At 31.6% G+C, this 15,358-nt stretch overlaps 1 protein-coding gene across 1 annotated transcript in view; it reads left to right on the forward strand.

Moving 5' to 3' along the window:
- MS3_00010331 (uncharacterized protein) overlaps nt 1-15,358 on the forward strand; it is a gene marked incomplete at its 5' end in the record, with an annotated part of 60,624 nt that overhangs the window by 30,339 nt on the left and 14,927 nt on the right. The window contains 7 exons of the mRNA XM_051218692.1: nt 3,429-3,614; nt 4,691-4,837; nt 6,192-6,518; nt 7,752-7,919; nt 8,478-8,672; nt 9,729-9,932; nt 12,115-15,204. Of these exons, the coding sequence (XP_051070756.1) occupies nt 3,429-3,614; nt 4,691-4,837; nt 6,192-6,518; nt 7,752-7,919; nt 8,478-8,672; nt 9,729-9,932; nt 12,115-15,204 (4,317 nt within the window). The remainder of the gene's footprint in view (nt 1-3,428; nt 3,615-4,690; nt 4,838-6,191; nt 6,519-7,751; nt 7,920-8,477; nt 8,673-9,728; nt 9,933-12,114; nt 15,205-15,358) is intronic.

The raw sequence follows: 15,358 nt of genomic DNA on the forward strand, positions 1-15,358 counted from the left end.
GATGATAATGAGAAAGACTAAACACTGAAAATACAGTTTGTAAAGCAAGAATATAAAGAAGTGTATGAAGGAATATTGAAATTAAAGATCGACGGCAACAAAATGAACATGTGCACCTGGACCATTATGACAGATTCTGAGCTATGTGACATAATCCACAACCCATGATCACCGTTGACAATTTTGTGGGTTGTTATCAAGTTTCGGTTTGGCCGCCTCTATCTTCTTTTCAACTTATTCCTACACTAGCCAACAGTGCTCGTTGAGGTAGGTGGTTTTAATGCATACGTAATACGTGTCCTAACTTCCTCAGTCGATAAAGATTCACAAGCTCATCGAACTATATTTTATCTTTACCTAGTGACCTATGCCTAACCTCAGCACTGTTCGCTCAGTCGTTCCACGATGCACGAGGCATGTGTTCAAGTACACCGACGATCGAACACCTGCAACATAGGAATATCTTTTACATTCACAGATTACATTTTACAGCTACATAGTAGTACAAAGCTGTCTCTTAAAAAGTATATATGCTCTTTGGTTGGCAGACTTATATCTCGCCTACACCACAAGTAACTTAAATTAGAAAAAACCGACCAATACTTCTTTTTGAAGTTTCATATTTTAAGGGCCTTCCATCTGGTTTCGGAAATCTGTGTGGCAAGGTAAAGCGTGTTGTTTTTGCTGCCAATCTTTTCTAACCCACTCATTTTGCTGTGAAATGGCAGGATCACCAGAGATACTGTTTGTCTGAAAGAAAAACCCTGATGCCATCACAGCTCGCAAGAGTCAACAGCATGATTTCACTTTAGGTTTCTGCTCTTAATCTTACCGTTCTCCAACCGACCTACTTGATACGGTAAGGTTTAAATGTATGAGTGTTTCTGTGAACAAGCCACTTATAATAAGTTGTAAAATGATAGACATTCATTTTTCTGGCATTGTGATATTTTAAATCTATTATCTTCATCAATTCAGTCAAGAAACGTATTCTCCGAATAGCATTTTCTGAAGTTGTTCTATATTCGTCAGTAATGTGTGCTATGTTTTACTCCTGCTTTCTAAAATCTAGGTAATGTATAAGAGTGAAATTATCAGACCATATTCAGGATATCTTTTAGATTCTGCTCGTTGCTTGTGTAATGGATAGCTCTAACTGATTGCTAACAATTGTGGAAATAATGTTCTGACTTTCAAACTTTTCTTGAATTTCAACAAAATCGGTGCTTTTTTCTGAGATAGTGGAGACAATTTGCAACTCATGTGCTGTTTTCTTGATGTTAAATGTTTTCATTAAGTCCGTTAAACTGATATGCATAGAGAGGGTCCTCTTCTGTAGATCGATTGACAATTATTCTCAATGTCGTGTTTAAGTCCTCTATCTCGTAAAATTTATGTTTGTTTTTTCAATTATAGGCTTGGTATTCGATTATTCTGTGGTGTCGTGTCAAAAACTCTGAGGAATATTTTGTCGAGTTCCGTTAATACTTTCCATAAGCAATCATTCTACATCATCATTTGCTGGTTTTGTCAACTTTGTCTGCTTACAAGACAGATTAGCTTTGTCACTAATTAGTTCGTTTAAACATCCTGCTCTCACTGCCTGCACCTTTATCTCCGATTTATCCTGTATGGTTCCTTCCACTATTTAAATTGCTTATCATCCCATTGTTTATCCCTACACACATTGGTTACCTCTTTTTATGGCTGATTTAACATAGGTCGTTCTATTTTCTTTTTCTTCGGTTACCATTATTTTAACAGGGACCAAGCTTTTTTTGTCGACACATTTCGAACCAAGTACTTCATAATACCATGCAACAAAAACGTGCTTTGCATAACTTTAACTGTTCCTTCTTGTGAGCATACTAAATTTCATCTTAGTTTTCATAGGATCTGGTACATTTCTGTGATAGACATCGAGTTTTCAAATTTAATTTCTACTTCGTTATCTCAGTACCACATTATTGGTTCCTTTATTTTCCATAATCATTTATCGTGGAATGATTAGGTCACATTTATTTCTATCCTCATTTCTAGATCTTATGTGGTTCTCCTTAAACTCCTCAACTTAAAGATATAAAGTGTCTAGTTTTCAACCTATTGTGAATTTGTTTGCCAATATCCACTAAAACTGTTTTCTGTATATTTCAAAACGATTGATCGCTCATTTATAACCCTCACCTCTGCCACCTCCTCCAAACTACCAACCAGAACCCTTGAAAGACGACCTAAGTATTATTTTTGAATTTGCATTCATGATCGTAGACATAACATAGAAAATCATGTGGTACTATAAATAGTGAATTTCAATGTATACGTGACTAGTATATTTGTGATACAAATCTTAACAACAGATTTATGACTAACTGACAGTAATTAAGAGTTAAATAAATCATATGAAAGGTCAATCATTGATTGTTTTTGAATGCAAAGATCACGTTTGTCTTCTGATAGCCATGGTTTCCTCGAATTTTAATAAGGCACAATCAGATTGTTTGCTGACGGATTCGTCGCATCGACCTTGTGTCCCGCATCTAAGAAGTGGCATGCAATGGAACTACGAAGATTGTTTTGTTCTCAGAAGTACAAGTGCTTGAGAATTCTCTCGATAAAACACTTAGATGTCCGTCTTTCTATCCTTCCAGTGTGCGTGCTTTTGCATGCACATTTGAACTGATACATGCATTTGGAAGTGACAATTAATGAATATTTTTCTTTGCTTGTGTTATTGTGCATCTCATTGTGTACAATGAAATTGATATGCTGCAATAAATTTCGTTCTTGATGCGATATGATTACCTTTAAACATTTACTGAATAAAACACATTTTCCCTCAGTTTTTAACAAAATTCCATCTTTAAATGGTATTCAATTGTATATTCCTTTATAAATGCCTTGGGGAAGCCACTTTTTCGAAGGCAATTATTTATTATATCATACTTTTCTGGTGAACATAATGTTCTGATTCTGTAGTTAAGTGTTTTTACAAACCCATATTTATACGTTACAAGGTAGAAGGATGTTGTAAATTGTACCTTATTCATGTCGAGTTTTGATGTGTCCACTCTTCATCGTACACTGTCTTAATATCTTAAGTTTTTATTTAAAGGAGGTTAGTCATAATATTAAATTTGTATTCTTAAAAAGAAGTTTCTACTCACTGTGGTGATTGTTAAGAATTTTATTCTAATCGTTATTGTAACCAAATGTATTTCACTAAGTTAATTGGTCTACTGAACTCACATCATCCATCATTAAGAGAAAAACAATGACCAAATTTTTTAAAATTTATCTTCAGTATTCATTAATATGACACTAGCTAAATTAAATATTACTGAGTCATAGAAGTTAACTGACCGGTTACATTTATTCAAATGAATAATACATTTATTTTACTATTATTTATTTAATCCTTCAACTTCCAGACAAATCGTGGATTATTTAAAGCTAATGAAAATGATCCTGCCTGGACAAAATACATTGAATATATTGACAGTATTGTAGAAAATGGTCTTGTTCAAACAATTGAATGTAGTTTAAATTATTTACTTACCGAAACTGAAGATGCACCAATAACAGCTGCTTTGTTAGAAGCTCAAATGGAACTACAAGTAACCCTTAATTTTAAAATACACAATTTTCCTTAATCTCAAGTTTAAACTAGTTTATTGTCGTATCAGTAAATTTGGGGTTCACAGGAAAAAGAAATATTGGGTTAGTAAAAAACAAACTGTACTACATCACAAAGTACTAGTTATACAAAATACAATTTTCTAAATGTGATAAGCTGAACAATGAATTCTATTTATGCATTTCGCAAAATGCTAAATTCAAACTGATGTGTTAATACCTGTTTAAACGAATTTCCTGATGAAAATTCAGCGTAGAAATTGCGATAACCTAACAAAGCAAACAGTTTATTCTTCCAGTTAGTTGAATCAATCGACTAAGTGTTGACATAGAGGGAGTTCAAAAGAGTTTCTCCACTCTGTGATGATAAACACCTGGGAAAACGCATCTCTTCACCCAACCTTCTAGTGATACAATATATCTAGACGGGCAAATACAACAACACTGAGCCTTACACCAAGTATCATGAGTAGAGTGACAGATTATGCTAGTTTATTAATATTTTCAAAATTAGAAAGGTATGCCATATAGGATCTCCAATTACTGATTTCCAACATCTCGATAACACCAATGCTTTAGTTGTCATCTTGACAGTTCTCACAACAATATTCATTGATCTCATGATTTATTTTCATGTTTTAACCTGATTACTCTTAACTTTTCTGGCCTACACCTAGCCAATTAAAAATCACAATTTGGAGTAGACGATTCCTCAGGAAGTTAAAAACATTATCATTTATTCCAATGCGTTAGTTGAGTCTTTCATGACAAATAGTTGTGATGTATGAATGATTCTTTTATTCTCCTTAAATCAACTCACCTTTACCGAATGGAGTAAGAAAATGACGGACTAATACTTCTTCACCCTACCGAATATTTCTACAATGACATCATTTAAAATCCACAATATACCATTAATAATATAATGTTAAGCTTATTACACTGATTCTATTTGAAACATATTTTACTAGTTTTTGTAATAATTTTTGAATAAAGGGTTAAGCAGATAAGTTTTGTTAGCTATTATTACTGAAGTTTTTCCTTGTATTACATTTAGGCTCCAGATATATCGTTTCAACCATCTATGGATGTTGAATCGAAGAATGGGCTGTATTCACTTGTCGATCATATTATTGAAGATATTTATAAACAAGCCACATTTATTCCCTATATAACCAATTTGAGTATGAAAGAAAGCTATATGGTTAGTGGCAGTACACTTCTTATTTTGCTCCGTTCCTCAGCTCATTTTATTTCTTAAAAATAATTTTTGTAACATTTGTAAATCCACGAACTAAATAGATAGAATTGGAAATTAGAATAAATTGGTTTGTATTATTATTGTTATTAACATGTGGTGAATAAACCGAGGTTGAGAAATGTGAGCAATCGGACAGATTTTAAATCAGTGCATGAAAAGTTTCATACTCACTTTGAAACTTGAAGGTTCTTTATTCGATTCCGTTTATGGGAATTTCCAAACTGGGATAAAACAGCTATTCAATTATTTAAGCAAACCATCAAAAACACACTACATTTAAAACCAAAGTTGAGTAAAAATAAATGATGACTGAGAGTTGAGAATTAATCACCGATCCAGTGACCATTCATAACTACAAATATTGTATGGTCAAATTAACAAAATTTAGTTCATAATAACTGATGTTTAAGGAACAGAAAATTTGCTAATAAACAAATAAATTAACATAATAATAAGTTATTTTGTATATATCCAATAATAAACAAAAAATTTGGTAAACGATTAGCAAATTAGCACAAATCTTAAATATAAAACTTACTCTGACTATTACATTAATTATTCATCATTTAAATAGTCCACTAAAGAATTTAATTCGTTCTTTTTCACTATATCTTTGAATATTTTTAGTTCCTCATTTTTGTCAATATTATAATTTACTATTGCTATTCTCCATGATTTTCACTTTCTTTACTGAAATATAAAGTGTGGTAACTTGAATCTCACATAGATTTGTTGCAAGGGTCATATGTTTATCAGTTTACTTCTTTCAGTCACCCATTTAAGTCTCATCCACTTTCTCATGTATCTCAATTCAATTATCCAGGTAAACGAAAACTTGTCGGTTGGTTATTATTAGTTATTCCTAGGTCATTTAAGGGATAATGTTGGAGGTGTGTGCAAACCAAAAGCAGATCTTATCATCACTGGTTATTGGACAGAAGAGCTTTATGATTTTTCAGTTATCTACTGTGTGAAAAAGCATATCCTCTTTGGTTTATTAAAACCAGTACTGACTATACATTGGAAATTCTTTGTTCAAATATTGTTGTAAAGTCCCTTAATCAATGCATAATTATGCTCATTTCCAAGTTAACTTAACAGACCAATCAGTAAATCTGCATGACACAAATTACTTCATATAAGAGTCCATTAATTATGAACTATAATTCAGCTTTATCATCATTGAAATTAACAAAAGAACCCAATTTTTATTTGTTTAAAGCTACTTTCAATTCCTGTTCTCCTTTTAATTTTCTCTGGTATTGTATGCTATCTAATTAAAACAAATAATTTCTAGACCAAAATGAATCAAAATGAAAATTTATTGAAAAAACGTAAACAACTATTAGACCGTGTAGAAATTGTTATGAAAAAGGCATTAAATTATCGTGCCACATTTGATGCATATTCTTATTTATGGATTGATGATCGTAATGAATTTATGCAACAGTTTTTACTTTATGGACAAGCTGTCAGTCAAGAAGATCTTGATTTGATCAATACTGGCGGTATACAAAGGACTAGTGAATTAGATGATAATTCCAGTAATTTACCAGTATTAAAACCACCAACGTTGGAACAGTTTAAAGAGCAAATCGATTATTATGAAAAAATCTATGAAGAGGTAACATATGTTTTTCTCAGTTTTGTTTGTTCAAATTAAAACGTGTTAACTGTATTTGACATTTGAAAATAATGGTTTTCATGAGGCCCAAGGTCATCTGAAACGTTTTCAGTGTCCATTAAGTATGTTATACTCAGGATTTCCAATCATTTTTTGTTCACCTAGTTGATTATTGCTGCTTATTAGAGTGCAACTTTCATGAAAGATTTCATTTAAAGTGTTTATAGTTATCCACAACTATAGGTCATCAACATCTCAGTATGCCACATCCCGATTAAAAACAACAAATGGTTATGGCTTGAAATAAAACTGATGAGTCTTGCCTGATTGAACGCTATATTCGTCTCCTAAGCTATTCTGTAACCCCCAAGCTAGAACTACACAGCGACCTGAACACGAGAGAGAAGACTCAAAGTATACGATAAGTAGTTTACTCCAAGGTTCATTTTAATACAGAAAATACAGGGTTTTTATAATATTTTAAATGTCCTTGGGTTGCTAGAAGCTTCTGGAATGCTACTAAACATAGTAGCAGTGTAGCAGCCAGCCAATCAGAACCTCTACATGTGACGTTTCGCTTCCTTGATATCTTTGGCAAAAACTTCAAGTGAACGCTGATTGGACGAAACACATCTTAGTGACTCCTGATGCTTGCTTGTCTGGATCACCCCAACAAAAACCTTTAATGAAAGGTATAATTCAACATGAAACATTCACTTGTTAAATAACACACTCAACAAACACTGAAAATATTGCAAATAGCCTCGGCCTTCCCAAAGTTAGTGTCTGTAAGTTTATTAAAACAAGAGAGCACTGAAGAGTTAGTTGTTTCACCGTTGTTTGGATGAGAAATAATCGGTTATTTTATTCATGATTTGTTTATATGACATTATTCACGATACAGTAAAAAAAGTGAGCGACTGATATTGAGATTAAATCTAGTTCCCCTTTTAGGATGAGTAATAATGTTACTGTTTGATGTAAAGATATTCTTGTTAAAAACGAATCATTAAAATCATCATCATTGAATTATGGAGTGTCACTTTTTCTAAAGGATTTTAATGAAACTATTTTGTTTGATTACTTTTGTTCTGATTATTTTTAGTTTACATTATTTTATATACGGACAATAAACAACTTCAATCACTGTTAGGTTTTTATGTAATTCACTCACTTTTCTTGTGTTATGATAGTTTTTGTCAAATAAATCTGAATTCTTTTTTTAAACAAAAGGTTGGTAAAGTAGATGGATCTACTAAATTTGATTCTTGGTTCCGTGTAGATGCTCGTAAATTTAAACAAGCGCTCATAAATGTCATTAAACGATGGAGTCTAATGTTTAAACAACATTTAATTGATCATGTTACAACCAGTTTAGAAGATTTAAATAATTTCATCCAGGTAAATTTTAATAGTTTACTTTAAGCTCATTTTTATATGTTAATATAATAGTAATAAAATGTTCAATTCTTAGCTTACTATTCGAAATCCATTCATATGATGCACTTACATTTTACACTGAAAGTAGCCTATGACAAATAATGATTTAATAACAATTCGATAATCGTGACTATGGAATAATAATAAGTTCAAGTGAATATTTTATTGTATTGATATTCACCCTTGTTAGTATTTACCTGACAGGTCAGGTTTCTATTTAAATTACTACAGATTACTAACTGATTTGAGCATCAATCTTCAAGGGGCTCCTCTAGAATTCATACCCACAGTTACTTATCTATATTGTTTGGTATGAGAGAATATATGTTAAGACATCAACCCGTTAACTAATACTCGTTTAGACGGTAGTACAAAGACTTTGTTGTAATTTTATAGTTTTCTGGGTTTATTTTCCAAATGGTATTACATTTGTTTTCATTCGATCTCAAATAATAAAACGATTATAACCTATATCTTCTGTTGTTTTGTTTTTTAAATTTCATTTTCCCCTATTTTAAGGTTTCCACTAAGGGTTTAAGTGTAGATCTTCAAGACGGAAATTATGATGCTTTAATTTCTGTCATGAAACATTTAGGACAGGTAAAAGATCGTCAAATAGCCACAGATGAAATGTTCGAGCCATTGAAACAAACAATAGAACTATTGAAAACATATAATCAAGAAATGCCTGATGACGTACATCAGTTATTAGAAGTAAGTCAGTGCATAATATTATTATAGTTTTCATTGTTATAGTAATTAATTGTCCATGTGATAAGTGATTGTTTTATCATGAAATCAGAATGTTTACTTTGGTGTTGCTTGTCCTTGTTGTTGTCATAAGGGTAAATGGTTTTATTGAACACCAACTAGCAATATTTTACGCAACGTTTGAGTAATTACAAATGCTTATAATAGAAAAATCAAATCTATCCTGTTTCACAACGTATAGATAATTAGTAAATCCTACCGCAGACTTGGATGGAAACACTTATAGGTTGTCTACCTAACAAAGAGATTGAGTAATGCCATTTGCTTCGTGATAATCAGTAATCAGTGTAAGATTTTTCTTTTGTCTAATGATAGAATGATAACTAAGTAATTCTTTGAAGAGCTCATTGGGGAAGGATCACCCTACATTGCCATTGAGTGTTGATTATTTAATAGTCAAACTAAAACCTAGTCAATCCTACATAGTGAGCTAAGCGGAAAAGGTATTTGAAAAAAACCAATCAACAAGTTTTTATTAAAATGGAGTTCTTATAATCCTAAATATGACTTCTTGTACAGTTTAACAGTCTATTTTCCTTCAGCACCAACCCTTATCTCTTCGACAATGTAACTAATAACAAGGTAAACAGTTTCAAAACATACTGACCTACTATCAAGTATTTTCTATCATCAATTAAAATTATGCAAAGAATAATCATCAGAGTATTTGCATGCGAACGCGAATCGGTAACGTTCAAGTCTCTTAATTAAGAATTTGCTATCTAATGGTTATCCCGACCTAAACTTGATAGAGGTACTTTCCAACTGAAACTCTCTTTGATTAGAAAAGATTTGGTAACATGTGAGGGTATCCAAAGACTCCAAATTTAAATAAATATTATTTAGTTAAAAACACAAAGTTCAATGAAGGAATCGATTTTCAATAAATTTATTATCAAGCTGTAGTCGCATATATAGGAAATCTTTTTCTAGAAACTAATTAACATTCTTATATAATTGTTTGATTTTTACTTTTTTTTCGAATATTTCTATATTTAGTCATTACCTGAAAAATGGAACAATGTCAAAAAACAAGCTATATTAATGAAACAGACAGTTGCACCATTACAAAATAATGAAGTTGCCAATATACGTCGTAAATGTGCACATTTCGATGTGAAACAACATATGTATCGTGAGGAATTCCGTAAAATGTCACCATTTAATTATAGTTGTCAGAATCCTTACGAAATTATAGACAAGGTAATTAATTATTTTGTTTTAATATAATTTTCATATCGAAATAATTTATAATTCGTCGTGTTTTAAACAGTGAATAACTTTTTTGTTACGTTCTAATGATTCTCATTGGTAGTAATAATATTAAATATATACTCAGTAACCAATTGTCCTTTATGTACTGAACTAGAAATCGAATTTATGATTTAAAGTTAATGACATTTACTGATAATGTTTTCCAGTTGAAAATGTTTGAAACTTATTACTTTGTGATTGAATGTGAATGGTGAACTACTAATTATATCCTGTTTTGAAAACCTCTGAAAACAATCTAAGTATTTGTTTTGTGTACTGTCAACATTTCTTTCTTAATTTGTTGAATCGTTCATTAATTAATGTTTATCACAAGATATTAAAGGTTGTCAAAAACGTAGTTCAAGAAATTAAAAATAATTCATGAGATCATAGGAGAGTATCGTTTTTTAATGATCCTCATGCTGATCACTAAAAATAAAAGCAGTTGGTTGTAAATAGTTTATTTGATCATTTATATGATTATAAAGGTTGCTTGGATGACGACCAGTGCCCATGAATGGTGGTTCGTAGACTAATTAGGAAATCAAAGAATAATTGAAAATATATATGGTCCATTGGGGAATTTGTGTATGAGTTGGTTCGATTTCAGATGGAAAAAATCTCTAAAAAGTTCTGGATACATGCATATTCTAACTAGAGTGTAATTTTTCACCTATATTTGTACAAAAATACACATTGAAATGTTTAAGGTCTTCAAATTACTCGTGGATGATATGTATTTATAGTTTTACCAAAACGTTATACGGAACACTGAATTCTCAGCTGATGACGAAGAATTTAGACTTATTCTGAATCTTATCATGTGAAACTTTAAACATTTTAATTTTATCGGGATTCTTACTTGTCTGTTTACCTATGTACTCGAAAAGTGAATCATGTAGAGTTAGACGTTTACGATGGAGCGAAAACCTTCTAACGATGGTTGATCAATCTGAAATAGTAACCTTTGTTATGGTGTTGAAATATAAGGTTTCGAATCTTTTCGTTAGACCTCTATCACATCAGTGAGTGTCGCTTGAGTAGATGGCAAAATAAACTACTTACTTATTCATCTATGCTACTCATTTATAGAATTAAAAAAACTAAAAACTTCACTCTATGATCGTGAAACTAATGTAGTTTTTCAATAAAAAAAGCCACATATTGATTTTCACTGTTTTACCAAACTACTATCACCTTCGTTATCATATCGTATGTAAGGGCTAATTTATAACTGAAAGGTTTCTGGCCATTTTGTATTGTTTGTTTGAATCTTCTCATTGATGTTTACGATTGCAATTAATCAGTCTCTTATTGGCATATGTGCATCTTATGCGAATTGCCTTGATATTGCCTCAAGTCAAAAGCATTATAAGCAAAGATAGATGGTGGCTAGCATGCGTGTTTTGTCCTAATTGGAACTCGTCAGCTGGATGTACCTGCGAATGAATTTAAACTTCACCCCATCACACAAGTTAATGGCTATCAGGACTCAGTAGCTAAGTGGATAACGCGATGGCGTTTGGTGCGAATGGTGTTGAGTTCGAGTCCCGGAGTGCACAAAAACTCTGGGATTCAGATACATCCAGCTGACGAGTTTCAAATAGGATTAAACGCGCATCCTGGATTCCACTGCTAGCCACCATCCATCTTCTCTTGAAAACTTTCTGGTTATAAATCAGTATGAATTCCATTGCTTAAACTTAGTCTGAAGATAATTTTCATCATATTCAGTCATCTACTACGAAATCATGGAAACCAGGAATTACTAGATAGTCTTATTTGGGACTCATCGACAATTCTTGCTCAAGATTATTACACAGGATAGAGCGCATGTTATTCAAGTCTCAGGACAAATACGATCTCTAATGTTTCAATTTTTCAACTCAGTCCTTGAGGTTGATTCACTGTTATTTTTTTAAATCTTGAATACCCAGTGTAAGTAAATTTCTCGTATAAAAATGGGAATATTTTTTATTACTAACCATAAAATCTATCTCTTTATTGTTGGATTATTTCAAATTGTTCAGTGTTCAACTAGTTTTTTTTACCATAACTTCTCACCGACTTATTCAATAACTTGTCTGTTATTTTGTTCTGTCTTTTGTTCATTGTTTTATTTATATAATAGAATCATCAAAGTTTATTATTATTGGAAAACGAAATGTCAAATCTTCTTACATCAGCTAGTTTATTTGAAGTGAATGTCCCCGAATTTAAACAAATTAAACAATGTCGTAAAGAATTAAAACTATTGAAAATATTATGGGACTATATTCATTTAATCCAAACAAGTATACATAATTGGACATTGAGTCCATGGCGTACAATAAATGTTGAACAATTAGATTTAGACTGTAAAAAATTTGCCAAAGATTTACGTGGTTTAGATAAAGAAATGCGTGCATGGGATGCATATATTGGTATAGAAGAAAAAGTTAAAAATATGTTAACATCATTAAGAGCAGTAAGTGAATTACAAAATCCAGCCATACGTGATCGACATTGGATACAATTAATGAAAGCTACTGGTGTGAAATTCCAAATGACTGAAAGTACTACATTAATGGACTTATTATCATTAAATTTACATGAATATGAAGATGAAGTACGTAATTTAGTTGATAAATCTGTAAAAGAAATGAGTATGGAGAAAGTATTAAAAGAAATCAATGCAACGTGGTCACAAATGACATTTGAGCAAGAAACACATTCACGTACAAATTTGATTTTATTGAAAGCAACTGAAGAATTAATTGAAACACTTGAAGAAAATCAAGTACAATTACAAAATATGATGACATCCAAATATATTGCGTATTTTCTTGATGACGTATCATTATGGCAAAAAAGATTATCTACAGCTGACCAAGTGATTACTATTTGGTTTGAAGTACAACGTACATGGTCACATTTAGAATCGATATTTATTGGTTCTGAAGATATACGTAAACAACTACCACAAGATTCTTTAAGATTTGATGGAATTGATCGTGATTTTCGTCAATTAATTCATGAAATCGGTGATGATCGCAATGTGATTAAAGCAACAAGTCGACCACGTTTATATGAACGTTTAGAGTTAATACAAAAAGATTTAACTTTGTGTGAAAAAGCATTAGCCGAGTATTTAGAAACTAAACGTTTAGCATTCCCACGATTTTATTTTGTATCACCAACTGATTTATTAGATATCTTATCAAATGGTAATATACCAGAACAAGTTACTAAACATTTAACTAAACTATTTGATTCAATGGCTTCATTGAAATTTCGTCCTGATGGTAATAAAGGAAACTCAAAAATTGCATATCATATGGGAGCTAAAGATGGCGAACAAGTTAAATTATCAAAAGATGTAAATTTAGATGGACAAGTTGAAGTATGGTTAAATAAATTATTAGATGAAATGCGTGCTACAATACGTTATTATTTGTCAGAAGCTGTATCAACATATGAAGAAAAATCCCGTGATCAGTGGTTATTTGACTACCCAGCTCAAGTATCATTAGCTGGTTCACAAATTGGTTGGACAACAGAAGTTAATATAAATTTTGCTAGATTAGAAGAAGGCTATGAAAATGCACTGAAAGATTATAATAAAAAACAAATACAACAATTAAACGCATTGATCACATTATTAATCGGTGAATTGAATTCACAAGATCGTCAAAAAGTCATGACTATCTGTACCATTGATGTACATAATCGTGATGTAGTTAGTAAATTAATTAGTCAAAAAATTGATAATGCATTATCATTTACATGGATTAGCCAATTAAGACATCGTTGGGATGAAAAACAACAAGATTGTTTCATTAATATTTGTGATGCACAATTTCGTTATGCTCATGAATATTTAGGTAATACACCAAGATTAGTAATAACACCATTAACAGATCGTTGTTATATTACGTTAACACAATCATTACATTTAACAATGAGTGGTGCACCAGCTGGTCCAGCTGGCACAGGCAAAACAGAAACAACAAAAGATTTAGGCCGTGCATTAGGCATTATGGTGTATGTATTTAATTGTTCAGAACAAATGGATTATAAGTCCATTGGTAACATTTATAAAGGTTTAGCTCAATCTGGTGCATGGGGTTGTTTTGATGAATTCAATCGTATTTCAGTTGAAGTTTTATCTGTTGTCGCCGTACAAGTGAAATGTATACAAGATGCAATAAGAGATAAAAAGAAACGATTTAACTTTCTTGGTGAAGAGATTAGTTTAGATCCAACAGTTGGTTTATTTATCACGATGAATCCTGGTTACGCTGGACGTGCTGAATTACCAGAGAATTTAAAAGCTTTGTTTCGTCCATGTGCTATGGTTGTGCCAGATTTTGAATTAATTTGTGAAATTATGTTAGTTGCTGAAGGTTTTACCGATGCTAGATTGTTGGCTAGGAAATTTTTAACCTTATATAAATTATGCAAAGAATTATTGTCGAAACAAGACCATTATGATTGGGGTTTAAGAGCTATTAAATCTGTATTAGTCGTGGCTGGTGCATTGAAACGTAGTGATCCCGGTCGACCAGAAGATCAAGTACTTATGCGTGCATTACGTGATTTTAATATACCTAAAATCGTCACTGATGATTTACCTGTATTTATGGGTTTAATTGGTGATTTATTCCCAGCGTTAGATGTACCTAGAAAACGTGATTTAGAACTTGAAAAACAAGTTAAACAAGCTGCAATTGATTTGAAATTACAAGCTGAAGATAGTTTTATATTGAAAGCTATACAACTGCAAGAGTTATTCGCTGTAAGACATTCAGTATTTGTATTAGGGAATGCTGGTACAGGTAAATCTATGGTATGGAAAACATTACATCGTACAAATTTGAACATGAAAAAGAAACCAGTAGCTGTTGATTTAGATCCAAAAGCTGTTACAAATGATGAACTGTTCGGTATTATCAATCCAGCTACACGTGAATGGAAAGATGGTTTATTCTCTGTGATTATGAGAGATTTAGCTAATTTAACACATGATGGACCTAAATGGATTGTACTCGATGGTGATATCGACCCAATGTGGATTGAATCATTAAATACAGTGATGGATGATAATAAAGTTTTAACATTGTCGAGTAATGAACGTATTCCATTAACGCCTACAATGCGTTTGTTATTTGAAATAAGTCATTTGAAAACAGCTACTCCGGCTACTGTTTCACGAGCTGGAATTTTATACATCAATCCACAAGTAATTTTTAAATTGATGTTAATATTTAATTTTTCTTATCTATTCATAAACATTTTATCTATTAGACTGTAATAAATCTTTTTTCCAATAGCTTCTGAGTGATGTATATTAGTCAATTAGAATTTTTCATTTCTACTTGAAATCTCTTTGCATG

The sequence above is a fragment of the Schistosoma haematobium genome, chromosome ZW (assembly GCF_000699445.3).
Source record: "Schistosoma haematobium chromosome ZW, whole genome shotgun sequence".
Lineage (NCBI taxonomy): Eukaryota > Metazoa > Platyhelminthes > Trematoda > Strigeidida > Schistosomatidae > Schistosoma > Schistosoma haematobium.